The sequence below is a fragment of the Astyanax mexicanus genome, chromosome 15, assembly GCF_023375975.1.
Source record: "Astyanax mexicanus isolate ESR-SI-001 chromosome 15, AstMex3_surface, whole genome shotgun sequence".
Taxonomy (NCBI): Eukaryota; Metazoa; Chordata; class Actinopteri; order Characiformes; family Acestrorhamphidae; genus Astyanax; species Astyanax mexicanus.
The window spans coordinates 25,771,390-25,789,838 of record NC_064422.1 but is presented as its reverse complement, the minus strand read 5'-3'; the positions used below and the strand labels follow the sequence as shown (position 1 = coordinate 25,789,838).

The window sequence follows — 18,449 nt, the reverse complement described above, 5'->3', positions numbered from 1 at the left end:
CAAACTTGACCAAAGAACCAGAGCGTGGTCAAAAGAGGTGGTCTCGGTCTGGATATGTTGAATCATGGTCCGGTTTACCTGCAGTGTAAAAGCACTTTTCTAAATGGTTTGTAATGTCAAACCATTTACAAAAAATTAAAGCAGTCTTAAAATAAACCAGAGCAAAAATAAAGTAGTGTTATTTTGCCGAATTCTGATTTCCCTTGGTGAAAGTGCTTAGACTTTTAACTCCACATTATTAAGCAGGCCACAGGTTTCAAGCAAATATGAGAAGGAAAAGGGATCTCTTTGCTGCCTTGGACAAGGTATGAAAATAGTAGATATTTCACAAAAACTGAAGCATGATAATCAAACAGTAAAGAGATTTGTGGCTGATTCAGAGCACAGACAGGTTTGTGCAGATTAAAGGCAAAATCATCGAATTAAGAGAGCAGCTGCTAAAATGCCATTACAAAGCAGCAAAAAAGTACTTGAAGCTGCTGGTGCCTCTGGAGTCCCACAAACCTCAAGGCTTGTGGTTGTGCGTAAACCTACTATTCGGCCACCCATAACCAGAGCTCACAAGCAGAAACGATTGCAGTGGGTCCAGACATACATGAAGACTAATTTTCAAACAGTCTTGTTTACTGATGAGTGTCGTGCAACCCTGGATGGTCCAGGTGGATGGAGTAGTGGATGGATGGTTGGTGGCCACCACATCCCATTAAGGCTGCGACATCAGCAAGGAGGGGCGGAGTCATGTTTTGGGCCAGAATCATAGGGAGAGAGCTGGTATACTTCAGCAAACCTCTCCAGCAAAGGTCTTGTCTTCATGTTGAATAATCCCAACTACAGACTGTTGTATCTTTAACTAAAATGCATGCAGATACCTTTCAATTCAAAGTTGTCTGATTGGTATGGTTTAAAATTGACTGATCGATTAGTTTTTTATTTTTAACTGTGGGGGCAGGAGGCACATCAAGGAAAAATGTGTCTCTGTCCCAAACAACACAGAGGGGTCAAATATCCAAACATTAAATCATCCGTGTTCTATCCGTATGTCAGTATACCTAAACAACAAGGCAGGAATGCTTGAGATTCTTGGGTTTTACAGCACCATAAAGCTTTGCAGTCTCATCACATGACAATACGGCATCTTCCTATGCTTTGTGTTCTGACATCTGACACCTCGTGTTTACAGCAGAAAATGGACTGACCCTCATCAATGTTTATGTGTGCAGTTTCTGGGTTAAAAGCCACGTGAGAGAATTACAATACAATGTTGATGTAATTAAATGTCATCTCCCTGAAATGTACGTAAAACACAAATTAAATAACACTTTATCTCAGAAGTAACTGAAAAAAACTGACTGTAACAAAAACAGTAGATGTTTTACATTACAGAAAAAATGGTATACTTAATAAATCCAAACGGAAATGACAATTTTATATAATAGCCACTCAGTATATAAACAGTGTATACAATGACAAAAAACTTATAAGTACCGGTAACACATTTTAATCAATACAAACAGAACATATAATAATATTTTTGTCATATTTTCATATGTCAACATATATAGCTCTAGAAAAAAATAAGAGACCACTTAAAAACTATGAGTTTCTTTGATTTTACCAAATTGAAAACCTCTGGAATATAATCAAGAGCAAGATAGATGATCACAAGCCATCAGACCAAGCTGAAATATTTAAATTTTTACACCAGGAGTGGCATAAAGTTATCCAAAAGCACTGGTGGAGGAGAACATGCCAAGATGCATAAAAACTGTGATTGAGAACCAGGGTTATTCCACCAAATATTGATTTCTGAACTCTTAAAACTTAAAACTTAAAACTTATAAAACTTAGTCTCTTATTTTTTTCCAGAGCTGTAAACACAGGAGGAGAAATGTGCTGTTTCAGGTGCAAATCATGCTGAGCTCAAATCCAAAGTGATACACAACGGCTACAAACAAATGTCAAATTTGGAAAAGAAAAATGCTTCACGGAAAGGATAAGACCAAATCATTGATGGTTTTCTATGTTCTGCTCTTATATTCAATAGGCCCAGCATGCTCTACAAGCCCACGATCAGTATTACTGTTTATACAGGGAGGCTGCAGCAGGGGAACGCGATTGCTGTGTTGTTTGTAAGAGCTAAATTAAAAGGCGGATGTTGTGTGATGTTGCACCTGGGGCTTTCTCCTCGCAACAGCAAATTGAACAGCAGTACATTCAGGGAGAGCGGACCATTGCTCTCTTGGGGTCTGTGTGTGTGTGTGTGTGTGTGTGTGTGTGTATATGTGTGTGTAAGTACTTGCTTTCGCGCTCACACCCCATGGTGTTAGTTTTCCAAAACATTTCCAGGGTGACAAACTGTTCTTTTGAGTGCCGTTGCTGAGTACAAATATCAGGTGTAATGGTTACATCTGAACATTTTGTCACCGTCTCTGAGATCTCCAGTCTACCACCCTCGCCGCTGAAAATGAAGATGTCGTTCAGACAACAGGTGCCTCATGTGATTTTTGTGATGCCTCAGCATTAGGCATAGCTACCCGCTGCCTTTAACGACTCCTCACCATTTGATGATTTACAGGCTCCAGTGGAAGGCATGCTTGTAAAACAGGCAGTCGAGCACGCTTGTGATCCGTTAGGCCCATATAATTCACTGCTGACTCCATCCAGAATAGTCCCGGGTAGTAACGTTTTTACTAGTGCCACTTGTCGCAATGGGAGGTGAGAAACTTTAGATGAAGAAAACAAGCATGTAAATGTTAAATATGATCACTGAGACATTAGTGAGATGCTGCTGAGAGAAGCCAAGCTGAGAGAACAGCTATTAAACAATAACGGCATAAATACTACGCTTATGTGTTACTATGTGTTAATTTCACTCAGTTCCATTAGTATTCATACGTGTCCATGCGATAATGCTGCCTCCACCATGTTTAACAGATGATGTGGTAATGCGTTGTGTCATCAACCCTTTGGAACCCTTCTTGGTTTAGTTTAGGAGAATGTTTTTTTAAATGTTTTCTGTTGATCAAATTTTTTTTTTACGTTCAGTTTTTGAGTCTTAGTAGTGTAGGCCTTCTCAAGCATCCATTTACTTTAAGTGTCTTTTATTTTCTTCCGTGCCAGGGGTCTGCAATTAAGTTTGGCTGCGGGCCAGATATTTTCCAAGCCATTACGTGGCAGGCCACAAAAAAAAACTGTTTACACACTAGTCGCTCTCCAGCCCAGAGGGTTGTTGAACCCAATTACAGAACAGTTGATCTCAAAGCAGGTAAACCCAAGAAGAAAGGAAAATAAATAAATAAACACACCGCTCCTTACGTAGGATCGAACCTGTGCCGACAGGGTCGTGGTCCAATACACTACCGCTGCCCCAGCTAGTGAATTGGAACACAGCCAGGATAAAATGCCCATAGATAGGTTGCCCAAGAAAGGGCGAAAAAACGAGAACGGCCGGAAACTAAAGTTACGCCAAGTGCGACAGATTCAGGGGAGGGGTGTAAACACAAGCTCACCAGAGAAGCATTTTATTTTTTATTTTTTCAACATCATTAATTATAGTTCAAACAACCTCACGGGCCAGATGTTTCATGCTTGTGGGCCACATCTGGCCTGGGGGCCGCCTATTACCGACTCCTGTTCCATGCCTTTTGATATTGTTAATTTTGCCAGTGTACCCACATCAATATCCACACAGAAATTACTGCCACAACACAAAAGGGAAGTTTGCCAACGACCAGCTCAGTCTAGAGAGAGTCTACAGTTTTAAAACCAATTCAAAACCTGTGGTGTGTGTTTTTAAATGGGCAGTTCACAAACAAAGCCCCAAGAATATCAAGCAGGAAAACGTGTTCCAAGATCTCTTTACATGAGTTTGATAACATGCATTATAACATGCATTATTAAGCATTATATTTTGAGCATTATAAGTGATTTTTTTAGTTCTATGTTAACTCTAGTGGTGTCAATAAGATAAAAAATATTATTTGAATCTGTGGTGTATTGTGATTAATCACACTAGTTCTTGAAACTAAATTGGATGTTTAAAATGTAAAATGAATAAATGTTAGGTTGGGAAAACTGATTGATATTTATATTAGTGGTGTCAGTTTAAAAAGTAATTGTATTAATCACAACAATTCTGTGGTTATTCCTCATCAATATCATAATAAAAATGGTATTTTAGTGTATTTATTTGAGGAAGTACAGACTACAACCTTTTTACTGTACTATAATATCTCAGGGTAGTTTTCATACTTTTTACATAAAAATATTTTAACATGTTACAGTAACAGATTAATGGAAATAGAGTCTGTATTGTGATAGTCATATTGTGATAGTCCATATTTCAGCATAAATTTACACACATCCTGAACATCGCTAAATAAAACTGCTAGTCTGCTAATATGTTACCAGACTTGGTTACATGATTAATTTGCATAAAAAAATAACATGTTGAAGTTGCACAAATATTCATACGTTTATATTAGTGCTGTCAAACTTTAACTTAGACATTTTTTTATGAATGTAAATTAATCATTGTACCAAGTTTGATTTTGGTTTCTTTCTGAAGGTTAATTATTTTTTTCTCTAGCACACACACACACACACGCACACACACAGACCAAGGCACTTGCACACACAACTGCTTCTGTTTGATGATCATCCAGTCAGTTTTCCAGACTGCACAGAGAAGTACCAGCATTTCAATGTTATTATTTCTTTATGATTTACAGCATTAATAAAATATAATTCCATTTTTCCAACCTTACATTCATTATTTTATTTATATATAAATAAAATAATGACACCACTACTTTAAATATAATTAAGACTGTCCTAAATTTGTGAATTATACTTTAATATAACATTATAAATGTCTTTATTTAACATGATTTGGTGCCTTTTCTATTAGTCCATTCTTTTCTATTGCTTTCTACTGTTTGAAAGCTCAAGGTCAAGGTCAAACACAACTATAAATAAAAAAAACAAGATACAAGGTTTTGGCACAGGGAATGAGAATGGCTTTGGCCCCGAGTCAGCTGATGATCTGATGTCTCTAAGCGTGAGCTGAAAGATGGTGGTCATTGCTAGTCAACCCCACTTGTGTTTCCCCTGCATTCCTGCCACTGAGTGGTGATGGCAGCTTGAGGCACCTTCTTTTACCCTTCCAAACATGACTGGCATCTTATTGTGCATCCTCGTCAGATGACAGCATGCTGTGCTGGAGAAGAAGAGGAAGGGCAGGCTGGATCTGGTGTCATCCCAAAGTGTATATAAGAGACGCTGGGATCGGATGCAGTAGAGTTTGGGACAGAGAAGCACTCATCAGGCAGCAAATCCTGCATTCATTAGACTTTCATTGACTCTACACTGCACACATGGGAGTTCTACGGGTTCAAGAGCTGGTAAGTGCACCTGAGTGCATCTTTGTTTTATTGTGGTTATTGTCTGTTTTCTACTGAACCTAGTGTCTATAAACATTATCTTTATCCGTGCACTAGGGTCTATCTGTTAGTCCACCAGAGATCTAATCTAACACTGTTTCATTGTACTGTACAGCCCAGTATCATTATAGTGACAACTGAATTTAACTTTTTAAATGTTTGTGTCATATTGTATTTTCAAATCGTTGGCTTAAGTTAAGTCAACAAAATGAGAAAATCTGCCTGCAAATCTTTACTAACACATTTAATGCATGGCTTGTTCTTCATGAATACCAACTCTCCAAGACTGGTTGGGGTGCACTGAAACAGACTCAACACTGCAAAAAAAACGAAATCTTAGCAAGTGAAATTTTCTAAATTTAAGGCAATAAATGTTATTTTCTTCTCTGATAAGACTTGACTTTGTCTTACTAAGCATTGCAAGTGTTAGATTATTTAGCTTATTTTAGGGATAATTATCTTAATCATTCTTACTTAGAATTTGTACCTTATTTTAAGTAATTTGAACTCAAAATAAGCACAATCAAGCAGAAATCAAGTTATTCTGATTCTTGTGTCCAAAAACAGTGACTTTTTTTGCTTGATTTAGGTGTTCCTTCACTCATTTCGAGACTTTGCAATTGCCCCATTGGCAGATTTTTTTTTACTTAATATACATATATTTGTCTTAATTTGCATATATTTTGTCTAGTTTTTGCCAATAGATTTTTTGCAGTGAAGTCGTCAGGATCTGGAACTGAAGTCTGCTGAGAAAGCTCAAGTTGATCAAACTGATTTAGCTGGTCAACTGGCTAGGATTTCAACTAGCATGGGGTGTGTTTTAATTTGGTCTACAAATATGATCAACCTGACGAAGCTAGAATAACCAGTATGACCGAGTTTGACCATGCTAGTGGCCCAGCATCACTAAGTGTTTCAACTTAGGCTAAGTTAAACTTCACACTACCAGGCTAAAGTGACTCAAAATCAGATTTTTTTTGCTCAGTGTGGCCCAGATATGATTTTTTTTCATGGCTGTGTGAACGTGCCAAATCCAATTTTATCAAACCAGTTCTAAACCACTTTCATATGTGGTTTAAATCAGATACGTATCCAATCCATGGGCATGCGGCATGAATGTGAATGCTCATGCGTCTTTTTATTTTAAAGGATGCGCTACGTGCTTCTCTCCCACACCCATACATCTCTTGGTGCAGCTGTGAGTATAACTGCAAAAACAGCAAAAGAAAGCAATGTGACCCGTCAAGATTAGATCTGAGCAAAAAAAAAATCTGATTAAAGCAATGTGGCTTGTAATGTGAAAGTAGCCTCAGATGATCAGCAAGACCAGCTTGACCAAACTTGTTGAACAGCATGGCCATGCATGGTCAAAATCAAATGCTGGTTAACCAGCTAGTTTAATATTACAAAGCAGGTTTTCATCTAAAAATCAGCTTTTCCACCACCTAGACCATCAAAGATAAGCTCAGACCATCTAAAACCGGCTACAAACAAAAGCTAGTCTTGAGCATGATTTTTCAGCAGGAAAGTCATCAGAATCTTGAACTGAAGATTGCTCTTTCTCTCAGGGTCGTAAATCCATGGTGTTTTTTGAGCCTTTGAGAATTCAACATGCCATCTCTCAAAAATTCCTGTGTCTAAAATAAGAATGAGACATATTCAGTTTCAACAGCTCTTCTTCTTTCTTCATAAGGTAACTGACAAGAAAGGTGGAGTTAATGAAGAAACAGAAACTTTAAAATATAATTCGTCCATCAGCCAAGAGACAAAGGACGAGCTAAAAAGTTTTAGCGAACTTGACAGTGACGATGACATCAGTGGGGTGAGTCTTAACATCCATCCACATTCCATTAAGATTATGATTCTGTGAAGGTGCTTCCACTTTGATTCCCATATGTAACAATCATTCGTTCACTCCCTTTTGCTTTGATATTATCTTAAATATGTGAAATAGTTTAGAAATTTGTCAGTTTTCAGATTTATATGATGAAGATGCATTTGAATTTGAATTGTCCAGCACTGAGATCAATCTTAGTGTGGTCATACAAATTGGTCTTTTGATTCTTTCACATCGGACACTGTGCCAGATCATTCTTCATTTTTTTTACCTGACTGACCCTTGAACATGTCTGGTATCACCGTGACCTCACCTTCAACCCAATTTGGGAGCGTTTTTACATGTTTTGGGTTTACTGAATGTTTAGAAAAGGTTTGGTCAAGAGATTTTTACTGTATCTAAAGCTGTCAATAATCAATAAACTAAATTTTTGTCCTGGGCTCACAATGTTTGGCATATCAGACTTTACATCACACCCAAATTGACAGTGTTTCAGTTAAACATTCATATACAGTGTCTTGAAAATGTATTCATACCCTTTTCAATACAAAGTAGCAAGTCACTGTAAAGTAAAAAGAAAATAAAACATGGTTTTCAAACATTTATTTTGGAGCTGTTAGTTTTTGGGGGTACATTTTTACCTTCTTTGCATTTTTGCCCATTCTTCCACAGCCTGTAGCAGCCTTTTCTTCTGCATTTATCTCCATCCATTTTCTCAATAACTCTGACCAGCTTCCTTGTGCCTGTTGAAGAAAGGCATCCCCAAAGTGATGATGTGGCCACCACCACGTTTTATGTGTGGTGTTAGATTTCTGCCATGCATAGAGTTGCTTTGAAAACAACTTTCTTTTCTTCTTGTCACTCTTCTATAATGACCAGCTTTGTGGAGTACACAACTAATAGTTGTCCTGTTATTTTATAATGTATTGTAAGTGTAAACATTTCTTAACATTTGAAAAGAACAGTAAGCTAGAGACTTTGAATTTAACCACAGCTGGTTTGACAGTTATTTACTAGTGTTTTACAGTGAATCCAAATGTGTTAAACTGTATTTGCCGGATTTTGCAGGTTGACAAAGATGTCCAGTTAAACCAAGACACTATTGGCGATTTTCAGAAGATACAAGAACTTCAACAGCAGAGAAAAAACAGGAGAACACCTGAGAGCAAAGCACATCCAGCATCTCAAACTGTGGTGAGGAATAATATTTGAATTTTGAAATGTCTTGATTATTGGGTGTCAGTAAAAAAAAAAAAAAAAAACCTTCCATAAAGATTCTTATTAGCTTATAATAATGCAATGCACTGTCGATATGTGCCTTGTATTCTGAAAAATAACAGTGTATAAATATATAAATTATAATACACTCTCATACTGGGTTGTTCCCACAGTGTGATTTTGTTGATGAAGATGATTTTCTGAAGGCAGCTGTCGAGAACAAATTGCCTATGATTGAGAGCTATCTCACCAGGGGTGCAGACCCGAATGCGTGTGATAATGTGAGTCCTATATCAAACCATTTCTCCTTATCCAAACAGTTTAACAGCTTTTAAATTCCCCACAGAGCAGATAATCACTCTGTTTCTCTCTGTTTCTACAGTTCAATCGTACAGCTCTACACAGAGCTTGTTCACACGGCAATGTGGAGATTGTGAAGCGGTTGCTTGAAGCTGGAGCTCTAATTGAAAACAGGGACAAGGTACAGTCCAAACCTGACCTCAACACTCTGATTATGTGCTGGAATTAAGCTGTAAAGTCAAGTCTGTCCAAAAGTAGAAGAAATAAGGGACATTTCTACTGGACAACCTAATATTTTCATCTTGGTCTTAAGAGGAATTTATACAGACTGTATGTGATTAAACTACACCTAAACTTATCCTAAGCTTTAACCTACCGTATTTTGTGCACTATAAGGCCCACTGGATAAAAAGGCACACTATCAATAAACATGTATTTTCTGGTCTATTTTCATGGATAAGGCGCATCCGATTATTAGGTGCATTTTATGCGACACTAGTAACCAGTAACCTGTAGTAGGAAAAGGGGTTTGTTCATGTTTTTCTTCTAAATTCAGCAGGAGGTGAGACCTGTAAAGCTAAGCTAAGCTAAGTAAACAAAACTGTAATTATAAAAAAACAACATTTCAAGTCTTAATCTTAATCTACACAGGTTTCTCTCCTAATAACTGTTTATTTGAGTGAGTAAAGTGCTTCTGTTTATTTACAGTAAGCTTAAATTTACAGATTTCCACTAAAGCTGGAGCTTTAGCATTAGTGGCTAACCGCGGTTAGCGGCTCATGCCACGTGGAAGAGATACACTGAGGAACCCTGAGTGTTCCAGTAAGCCAGGGCGATATTATCTAGTGGTTTATCCCACATAGCTTTTTTTTTTAAAACACAGTAAACGTGCAGGATACAGGCTGATAATACTCACCTCTTGCAGTTAGCAGCTAATGCTAATACTGCTGGAGAACTGAACTGAAACTCTTTTATAACGCTGTAATTCAGCGGAGTGGCTATACAGCTCCTTACAACCTGAATGCCCACCGGATTAAAAGGCTCACTGGAAGTTTTTGGGAAAATTAAAGGATTTTAAGTGCCCCTTATTGTGAGAAAAATACAGTAAATTAAATCTACACCTTATTCTAAACATACACCTCAACCTAGTTTGAACTTATCCTACTTTACTTACAGTAAATCTAATTCAATCCTTAACTTAACCCTAACTCTGAGCTTTCATTCATTTATTTTTTAAGAAGTTACAAAATAAGAAAAAGCTGCATGTATCTGTAGACATTGTTTCTCAATTCTTTTTCAAGTACATATCAGACAGGTTTTGTGTACTTGAAAAAAACAGCACGACCAGTGGGCAGAATCTGATGTGTGAATCATAAAATGTTTATGAAATATCTTACACAGTTACAGATTTCTTGGGGTACACTTTTATTCATTTATTCAAATACTGTCCCGGATTCTCTTGGCCTTTTACTATCACATTAGCTTTTGTTGCATAAATGCATTATTTCCACTCCACATGGAATGGTTGGAGGTCAGCGCTACAAATCTGCCTCCTGTTTTGCAATGCCACATATTAAGCACTCAGAGCTTTCCCTTAACTGTGGACATGGTCAGAAAAAAATACATAAATATTTGTATGAAGCACATTGAGGGCACTTTCAGATGCTTTGCTCATTGCTATTCAAGGCCTGCAATTTTCACTTTGTAACTTGGTGTGATAGCAGCTCAGGTGTTGATGGGTAAATCAGTTCTCCAGACAGCAATTGAAAATGCTCCTCTCCTCAACACAGCCTTTTCTACCCTTTCTACCATGCTGATATTAAGCATGTCCATCGTGTTGTATTTGAATCCAACAAAAGGATAAAAATGTTATACTGTATGGGTTGCCAGGTGATTATGATAATAATGAAATGATCCTCCGTCTGCTCTCAGAATAGTCTTAAAGATGTTAAAAATATTCCTTGGGTATGTTGTCATACCCAAATACATCACTAAATAAAAAAAACAATAATATTTCACAATTAGTTGTGAAAAAACTATTTGCATTTAAAAATTTACACGTTAAAGTTTCCAGATGAATTTTAAGTGTAAACTTTTTAATTTCTTTTTTTACAGCATTTTAGCTGGCGCTCCCATCCAGAGCAACTTACAAGGTTATTCATATTACAGAGATGGGCCAATGTAGTGTTAGAAGTCAAGCCCAAGGACTTATTGGTGTAGCACAGCATTTAGTCACCTAGACCTGGAATTGATCCCCAGCCTCCCACATTGTAGCTCACTGGCAGGTGGTGGTGTTATCAACTGCACCACACTACCACACCAAGCACAATGTTGACAGCACTAGCATAAACACATTGGGACATGAGAACGACGGGGATGGAGAAACGCTCAATACAAATTGTGAACAGAAAGAAAATTTTAATATTTGATATATTACACGCAACACTGCTAAAACTTTCTCTCTTCTGTTTGTCCAGCTTAATGCAACGGCTGTTCACTGCGCGTGCCGTGGGGGAAGTCTGCCTGTGCTTAAGCTGCTCCTGAACCACAATGGCAACCTCAGTGCCAGAGACAAGGTGAACATCTGCTCATGTCAGACCTTCTCATAATTAACTGGTATCTTTCCGCTCAGATGTGATACTGACAAATGAGTGTTTCTTAAACGTGCTGCCCTCTAGCTCCAGAGCACTCCTCTGCATGTGGCGGTGAGGACAGGCAGCTATGAATGTGCTGAACTCCTCATACACTGTGGAGCAGATGTCAACGCAAAGGACAGAGTGAGCCATATTTCTTACTGTCCTTATCACTGTTCTCTGTACAGCCACAGTAAAAGCAGGGCTGAATGCCATCACATCAAATCTGTTTCTTTCTTTTAGGAGGGCGACACACCAATGCACGATGCCGTCCGACTAAACCGATTCAAATTGATCCAGCTGATGCTGATGCACGGAGCCAACCTGAAGCTGAAGAACTGGGTAAATATATACAGCTTTGGGGAAAAAATAAGACCATTTAAAAATGATGAGTTTCTTTGATTTTACCAAACTGAAAACCTCTGGAATATAACCAAGAGGAAGATGGATGATCACAAGCCATCAAACCAATCTGAACTGCTTCATTTTTTGCACCAGAAGTAGCATAAAGTTATCCAAAAGCAGTGTGTAAGGCTGGTGAAGGAGAACATGCCAGGATGCATGAAAACTGTGATGAAAAACCCAAGGTTGTTTCACCAAAAATATTGATTTCTCAACTCTTGAGGTCTGGAAGCTCTGCATCTTTTTGTTATTTCAGCCATTTCTCATTTTCTGCAAATAAATGCTCTAAATGACAATATTTTTATTTGGAATTTGGAAGAAATGTTGTTCGAGGTTTATAGACTTTTAAGATCTAGAAGAGTTTCAAAACCCAGTACTGTAGTTTTTAGAATGCGCACAGTGCCATCTAGTGCCATTTGTATGAAAACACACCCTAAAGATGCCAAAGCATATCAAGTAAATGGCACAATATAAAATAAATCTTTCAGTTTAATGATTTAATACATAATTTAACGTTATAAAATCATTATAAAATTCTGTATTGTATTATATATTATATACGGCAATGTACTAACTATTTAAAGATGGAACAATAATATCTATAGCTCCAGAGTACTGTTTTTCCTCTAATATAAAGACTGGAAAGCCATAATTTCTTTTTTATACAATATTTTGAAGGTGAGATTTTAAGTTTGAAAAACTTTTGGGCAGGACAATTGAGGGTTCGCTACTTTAAAAGTGTATTTATTTATTTTGCAAACTGGACCTTGCAAAAGAAAAAAATGTTATGTAAACCAAGTGTCACTGTTGGGTGAAATCAAATGTGAAGCCTTTTTTTTAAAGAAGAAACATATGATTTATTTATTCGTCATTATTTATATATGACTTTTTATTTCTGAAGTTGTATTTTCTCTCCTTTACTTTTTTTTCTTTCCATTCAGATTGTTTCATCCTTTTCCCTTTATTTATCAACTACAAGTATACATACAATGAAGGAACACAAATCTATGTTTGGATTTGATTACAAAATAAAGGCAGCAAATTAATTCATTTTAGCTTTTAATGTAAAAGCATTTTTGTGTTATTGCTTTGTATGTAATGTATGTGCACAAGCACACGCATTTTCATATTTAGTTTTGAAATGTGTTTTTATACTTCAATTCTGTGTCCATCTGTCTTCTCTGCATCAAGGCCCTACAATTCCCATACAGGGACAACATAAAGATAAAAATGAAGGCATACAGTAGTAATACCAATAGTAAAAGCTTCTTTAAAGTAATAAACTGCATTCCTGATTTTATATACATGACATATACCATATATTTGTCTGCAGGAGGGGAAATCACCCATGGACAGTGTTCTGGAATGGCAGAGTGGGGCTAAAACCATCCTGGACAACTTTAAGGACAATACTGCCTAGCATCTCCTATCTAACCACAACTGTGTTTGATTTTAATAAGTGAGATTTTAGACGGAACATTATTATATGTATGTATTGCGATGCCGAACAAACTTTATTTATTGAATTTATTGAGTGAATTGTTTTTGAAATACAAGTATGTAGATGTGAAGTCATTCTGGAGGTTCTGAAAGGCCAGGAAAAGTGATGTGACTCATTAAGTGACTCACGGTAAGTGGCAGATTGAGAAGGTTATGAAGGAATAAAGCTTAAAGCTGAAATGTAGGAACTTCTGTTGGAGGTTTGGTTCTTTTTTTAAGCATCACTGACTAGGTTGACATTCTAAATAGCATCAATTTCTTGAAACAGAATGTGTTTGCTCTTATTTTATTATTAAATAGAGACAGATAATCATGGATGTACCATGATTTTTACTGATAAGTTATTAATAATATGCTGAAAGCACTTAAGGAGACTTGTATTGTTTCTTCCATTATTTATTTATAGTTTTGTTTGTCATTTTCAGATTCTCTCTGTTGCTTGCAATTTTGTCATATTTTGTTTCTAAATAAAAACTATTTTCTTTGCTGCGTTCTTTTAATAAAGTACTGATACGAACGCAAATCTTCAATAATATGAGCTTCAGTATATTCACAAAAAAAAAAATCAAGAAATAGTTAAATAATAAAAAAATGCAACTCTGCTCTCCATTGGTTACACAATTAAAGAGCCATCATCAGTTTTGGCTTTTTTGGCAGCTGGAATTTCTTCCTCTGGCTGCTCAGTTGGCAGCTTTGGTCTCTTCATGGTGTGGATGATGCCCAACGCTGTTCCCCTGGTCTCTATAATGGATAGAGAGTAAAAAACACTGAGCATAATTTTTAAAGATTTAAGACAACAACGTATTCTCTTGAGGTCTCTATATTTTGGGGTGTAAATATAATGAGTCAAGACTGCTACATAACAGTTTTGGGTTGGGGTTTGGAATTGGCTCCTTTACCAGATCTGACTGGATTATTTAACATTTTCTTTTACTTTCAATCTCCTATTAACAAATTACTAATTTGATCATCTTATATTAGTTATTTTTTATTTAGTTTTTACTTTCTTATTGTCCTTCAATACTTTTGTGTAAAATTATTCATTTTGCCTGTCTATTGTAAATGTTAAGTAACACAAAACACGAAGGTCACCCTCAATGTAACAAAATTACATTGGTTGATTGACTGCTTGACAGTGTTTGAAGTTATATCGGTATATGATTAAATTATTCAACTATTTAAAGGTAAATACAGTTTGATATTCTAGGCTCATGTAGTATAGTTATTTGTATAGCACAATAATTATGGAAACAAGAGTTGTTGTTTTTTTACCTCCATGCAGAACAACAGATCTGCAGTTAGTTGAGACCGCTGCTTTTGAATCCCCCTCAGAAAGGCCGAATATCAGCCCTCTAGATTCTTCATTAAGGTTAATTCAGACATATATAAGCCCTGAACTAAGCACTATAAAAACATAATCTACTTAACATACAATTTAAGGATATGGCCTTAATCATTTTATCTATTTCCGTTGAGTTTCCTTGCGTATTTAAATACAAAATAATTAACTGTATTTACATTTTAGCCAGACACACAATGACTGATAAATCGATAAAGACACAATATGACAATTATAGTATGTTAAGAAAAAATGCTCTCAATCCCTCAAACTATTTTTAATTAAACATTAACTGTGCTTTAAACGTGTGTAACTGCATTATTATGCTATAATATTATCATTTCAGTTCCACGAAAGGGTTTTAAATACAAAAATATATAATTTATCACAATAAAACACAGCATAACCCTTATAGTATGGTTCCAAACAGTAAAGGATACAGATTGGCAATGTCATATGGACCACGCAAGTTAAGAGGCTAAATGAGAAAACAGAAATAAAATACAGCTTAACAAAACATCTGCACTGACCATCAAAAAAAGAGAAGTATGTGGCTGTATATTAAAAGCTTTTAAAATATATATATTTCCCCGAAATCAGTGCTCTTACCGCTTCTGCCCCACTGGCCACAATGACATTCTGAGAAAATAAATAGGGATTTATTTATTTTTAAACATATCAGGTTAGTTTACATTTTTTTATCAGTGACAGTAAATATGGTATATTACATTACCTTTCCCTTGCACACAGATATTAGATTGACGGCATTTGTGATGGTGTACTTCTTCATGGTGGGGTCTCTAATGCCTGCTGAGTAGCTTATCTCGAAGAACACTCCCCTTTCAATAGCCTTAGAGAATCAACAGAGAAGAGCACAAATTCACAATTCTTACATTTGTAATATGATATTTTATTTTAAGTTAATTTCATATAATTATGGCAATAAAAAAAATAGTATTATATAATATTATATTATATTAATATTAAATTAATTTTAGAATAACATTTTCTATAACTTAGTCTCAAATACTTTTTAGTTTTTTTATTGAGGTTATCTAGAGAGAATCAGATCACACACACACACTACAATGTAGTAAGCATATAGTGTAACCAAAGCTATATATTAATAAAGTAATATTTTACATTTCTACTCACCCCGTTTACCGGTGACCTCTTGAAATGGAAGGACTGTGGTTCAGTGGCTGATATGCAGATAATATCCACATCATAGTTCATGCAGGCTGCCTGTTGCAATAACACACAATACACACATAAATAAAACTTTTTATATATAATCCACATCATTATGCATGTACAGTTTCAGCAGAGTTTTAGAAAAAAACAACATCATGTTTGTCATTTTGGAAGACAAAGTAAAGTTGCAGGATATTACAGAACTAAACAAAGAGAAGAAATATTTAGAGGGGACAACAATATAAATTTACATATTTACAGAAAAAGTTGAACTTACATGGAAGAGTTTGTCTGTTTTGGGATGAACGGCCAAAAGGTCAAAATTCTTGTATTCATTAGTAGGCCTCTACAGTAAATATCACAAATATAATCAGTTTAAAAATCAGATTTCTGTGACTGCAGTTCATAACAACATGATTACTTAGTATTTCAATTGCACTTACAAAGTGAGAGGCATCTGTGGCCACAACTGTCAATCGGTTCAGCACTTTAATAGGTCTGGATTTTCCCTACATGTGAACGAGAGTGCAGAAATTAGAAAACTAGAAAAAAAGACTCCCACATAGATTGTGTATAGTGAGATTTTGTAAAGTTACCTGTACTGTTGGAAACGTCTCAAAGAGCTCTGCTAAGGGTTGCGGAGTCGGAATTAGCTGCATTCAACATCAACACAAACATGAGAACGAAGTTAGCTGAGAAATAATGAATCGGGTTAATAGCATTCTGAAGACGTTTGGTGAGGTAAAATACCTGTTTCTTCTTTTGCCCCTCCACTACATAATTTATTGCAACTGTGGAGTAGCCAACTGAAAGAGAAAGAAACCTGCAGTTCAGTGTTACTGATAACTACCTCACAATAAACTACTACCTCATCTGTGGATAATAACTATTACTATAAATTACCTTATCTGTAAATAACAGTGGATGATACATGGATAGTAGTGTATCGTGTAAGAAAATATCGATATATATATATATCAATATTTCGTTTACCATCGCTGTATCTATAAAAAAAAAAAACAGTTTATACCCTCCTATTGTAATATACACTGTAAATCTGTACACCATAATCCATTGTCTTTTCAATCTCTTAATCATTGTAAATATTCTGTAAAACATATTTATACTACCATATTCATATTCATCCATACCTATTTATATTAAGCATATTTTGCTGCTATTGCACTTCTTGTTAGATTCTAAACCTAAATTATTCCATTGCTTTGTACTTGTACATTATAATGACAATAAAGTTAAGCTACTTTAATATATATACAGCTCTGGGAAAAATTAAAAGACCATTTAAAATGACGAGTTTCTTTAAATTTACCAAATTGAAAACATATGGAACACATTCAAGAGGAAAACAAATGATCACAAGCAATCCAAAACCAAAAGCAGCATGTAAGACTGGTGGAGGAGAACATGCCAAGATGCATGAAAACTGTGATTAAAAACCAGGGTTATTCCACCAAATATTGATTTCTGAGCTCTTAAAACTTTATGAATATGAACTTGTTTTCTTTGCATTATCTGAGGTCTGAAAACTATTTTGCATATTTTTGTTATTTCAGCCATTTCTCACTTTCTGCAAATAAATGCCAATATTTATATTTGAATTTGGGAGAAATGTCTGTAGTTTATAGAATAAAACAACATTGTTCATTTTACTCAAACATAACTATAAATGGCAAAATCTGATTCAGAAACTGAAGTGGTCTCTTTATTTTTATATTTATTTTATTTATTTTTATATAAGAGCTGTATATAAAGGTAAACAAACACAGATTCACACACTGTCCTCTAGTGATGTTTTCAGGATGATGTTCAGTACATGTTCAAATAATGGAGAGTGCTTTAAGGAACTTTACACAGATTTTATAGCGTCTGCATAATTAAACTACATCTATATTATATATTTAGCACCTGGTTATAGTTTGTATCTGTATAGAAATACACAGACAAACAATGTTTTACTTATTATCATTTTTATCTCAGTATAATGGGACTCAAGTGGTGGAGGTCGAATTCCTACAGAGTGTAGGGATTTTCCTACAAACAAACACGCCTCCTTCAACTCAAGTTAGCGCTTCATTGCCAGCCAAGTTGAGCTCATGTGTCAGAAAACACGCTAACGCTACTGAAAATCCCAGTGGTTCCAGATACGTTATGTAACACTAGTGAACTGTCTAAAAGTGAAACTTACGGTGAGCGGCGGTCTCAATAGTGCTCTGGAACTTTGCCTTGTCAGTGCCAGCGGTGATGTTTAAATCCATAAACACAGACATATTCCTTTTTTTAAATACAAATTAGATATCTAACCTAGGATAGCTAGCTAACCAATGTAGCTACTTACAACACAGCCAAAAACAAATATACACATGGGTTTATAATGCTGAGAGTAATATCTGACAGAGAACAGGCTTTCTCTAGCAATATTGTAATTGTAATTATTTTGTAGCCATGCAGCGTTGCTAACTTATTAAGCTAGCTAGTTAACTTACAATGCTAGCGAGCGGTACAGCTTGTTGAAGCATGGACACTGTTTAAACATGTGGGTTTGCGATTTTGATGGCTGCTCTTGG

General features: G+C 35.8%; 2 protein-coding genes across 2 annotated transcripts; one reads left to right on the top strand and one right to left on the bottom strand.

Annotated features, from left to right (window-relative positions):
- The first annotated feature begins 5,199 nt into the window (after nucleotides 1–5,199).
- On the top strand, nucleotides 5,200–13,515 carry ankrd1b (ankyrin repeat domain 1b (cardiac muscle)). Its single transcript, XM_007251310.4, has 9 exons — nucleotides 5,200–5,402; nucleotides 7,135–7,263; nucleotides 8,347–8,472; nucleotides 8,670–8,777; nucleotides 8,879–8,977; nucleotides 11,274–11,372; nucleotides 11,475–11,573; nucleotides 11,673–11,771; nucleotides 13,165–13,515. Exons 1-9 carry the CDS (start codon nucleotides 5,376–5,378, stop codon nucleotides 13,249–13,251), a joined length of 873 nt encoding a protein of 290 aa, XP_007251372.3. The 5' UTR covers nucleotides 5,200–5,375; the 3' UTR covers nucleotides 13,252–13,515.
- Nucleotides 13,516–13,706: 191 nt separating this feature from the next.
- Nucleotides 13,707–18,426, bottom strand: rpp30 (ribonuclease P/MRP 30 subunit). The gene is made up of 11 exons (XM_007251149.3): nucleotides 18,071–18,426; nucleotides 16,615–16,670; nucleotides 16,461–16,517; nucleotides 16,308–16,373; nucleotides 16,142–16,210; nucleotides 15,826–15,915; nucleotides 15,404–15,520; nucleotides 15,280–15,309; nucleotides 15,111–15,148; nucleotides 14,604–14,683; nucleotides 13,707–14,072 (listed from the first exon to the last, which is right to left on the bottom strand). The coding sequence occupies exons 1-11, from the start codon at nucleotides 18,150–18,152 to the stop codon at nucleotides 13,945–13,947; spliced, it is 813 nt and encodes a 270-aa protein (XP_007251211.3). The 5' UTR covers nucleotides 18,153–18,426; the 3' UTR covers nucleotides 13,707–13,944.
- Nucleotides 18,427–18,449: the final 23 nt, after the last annotated feature.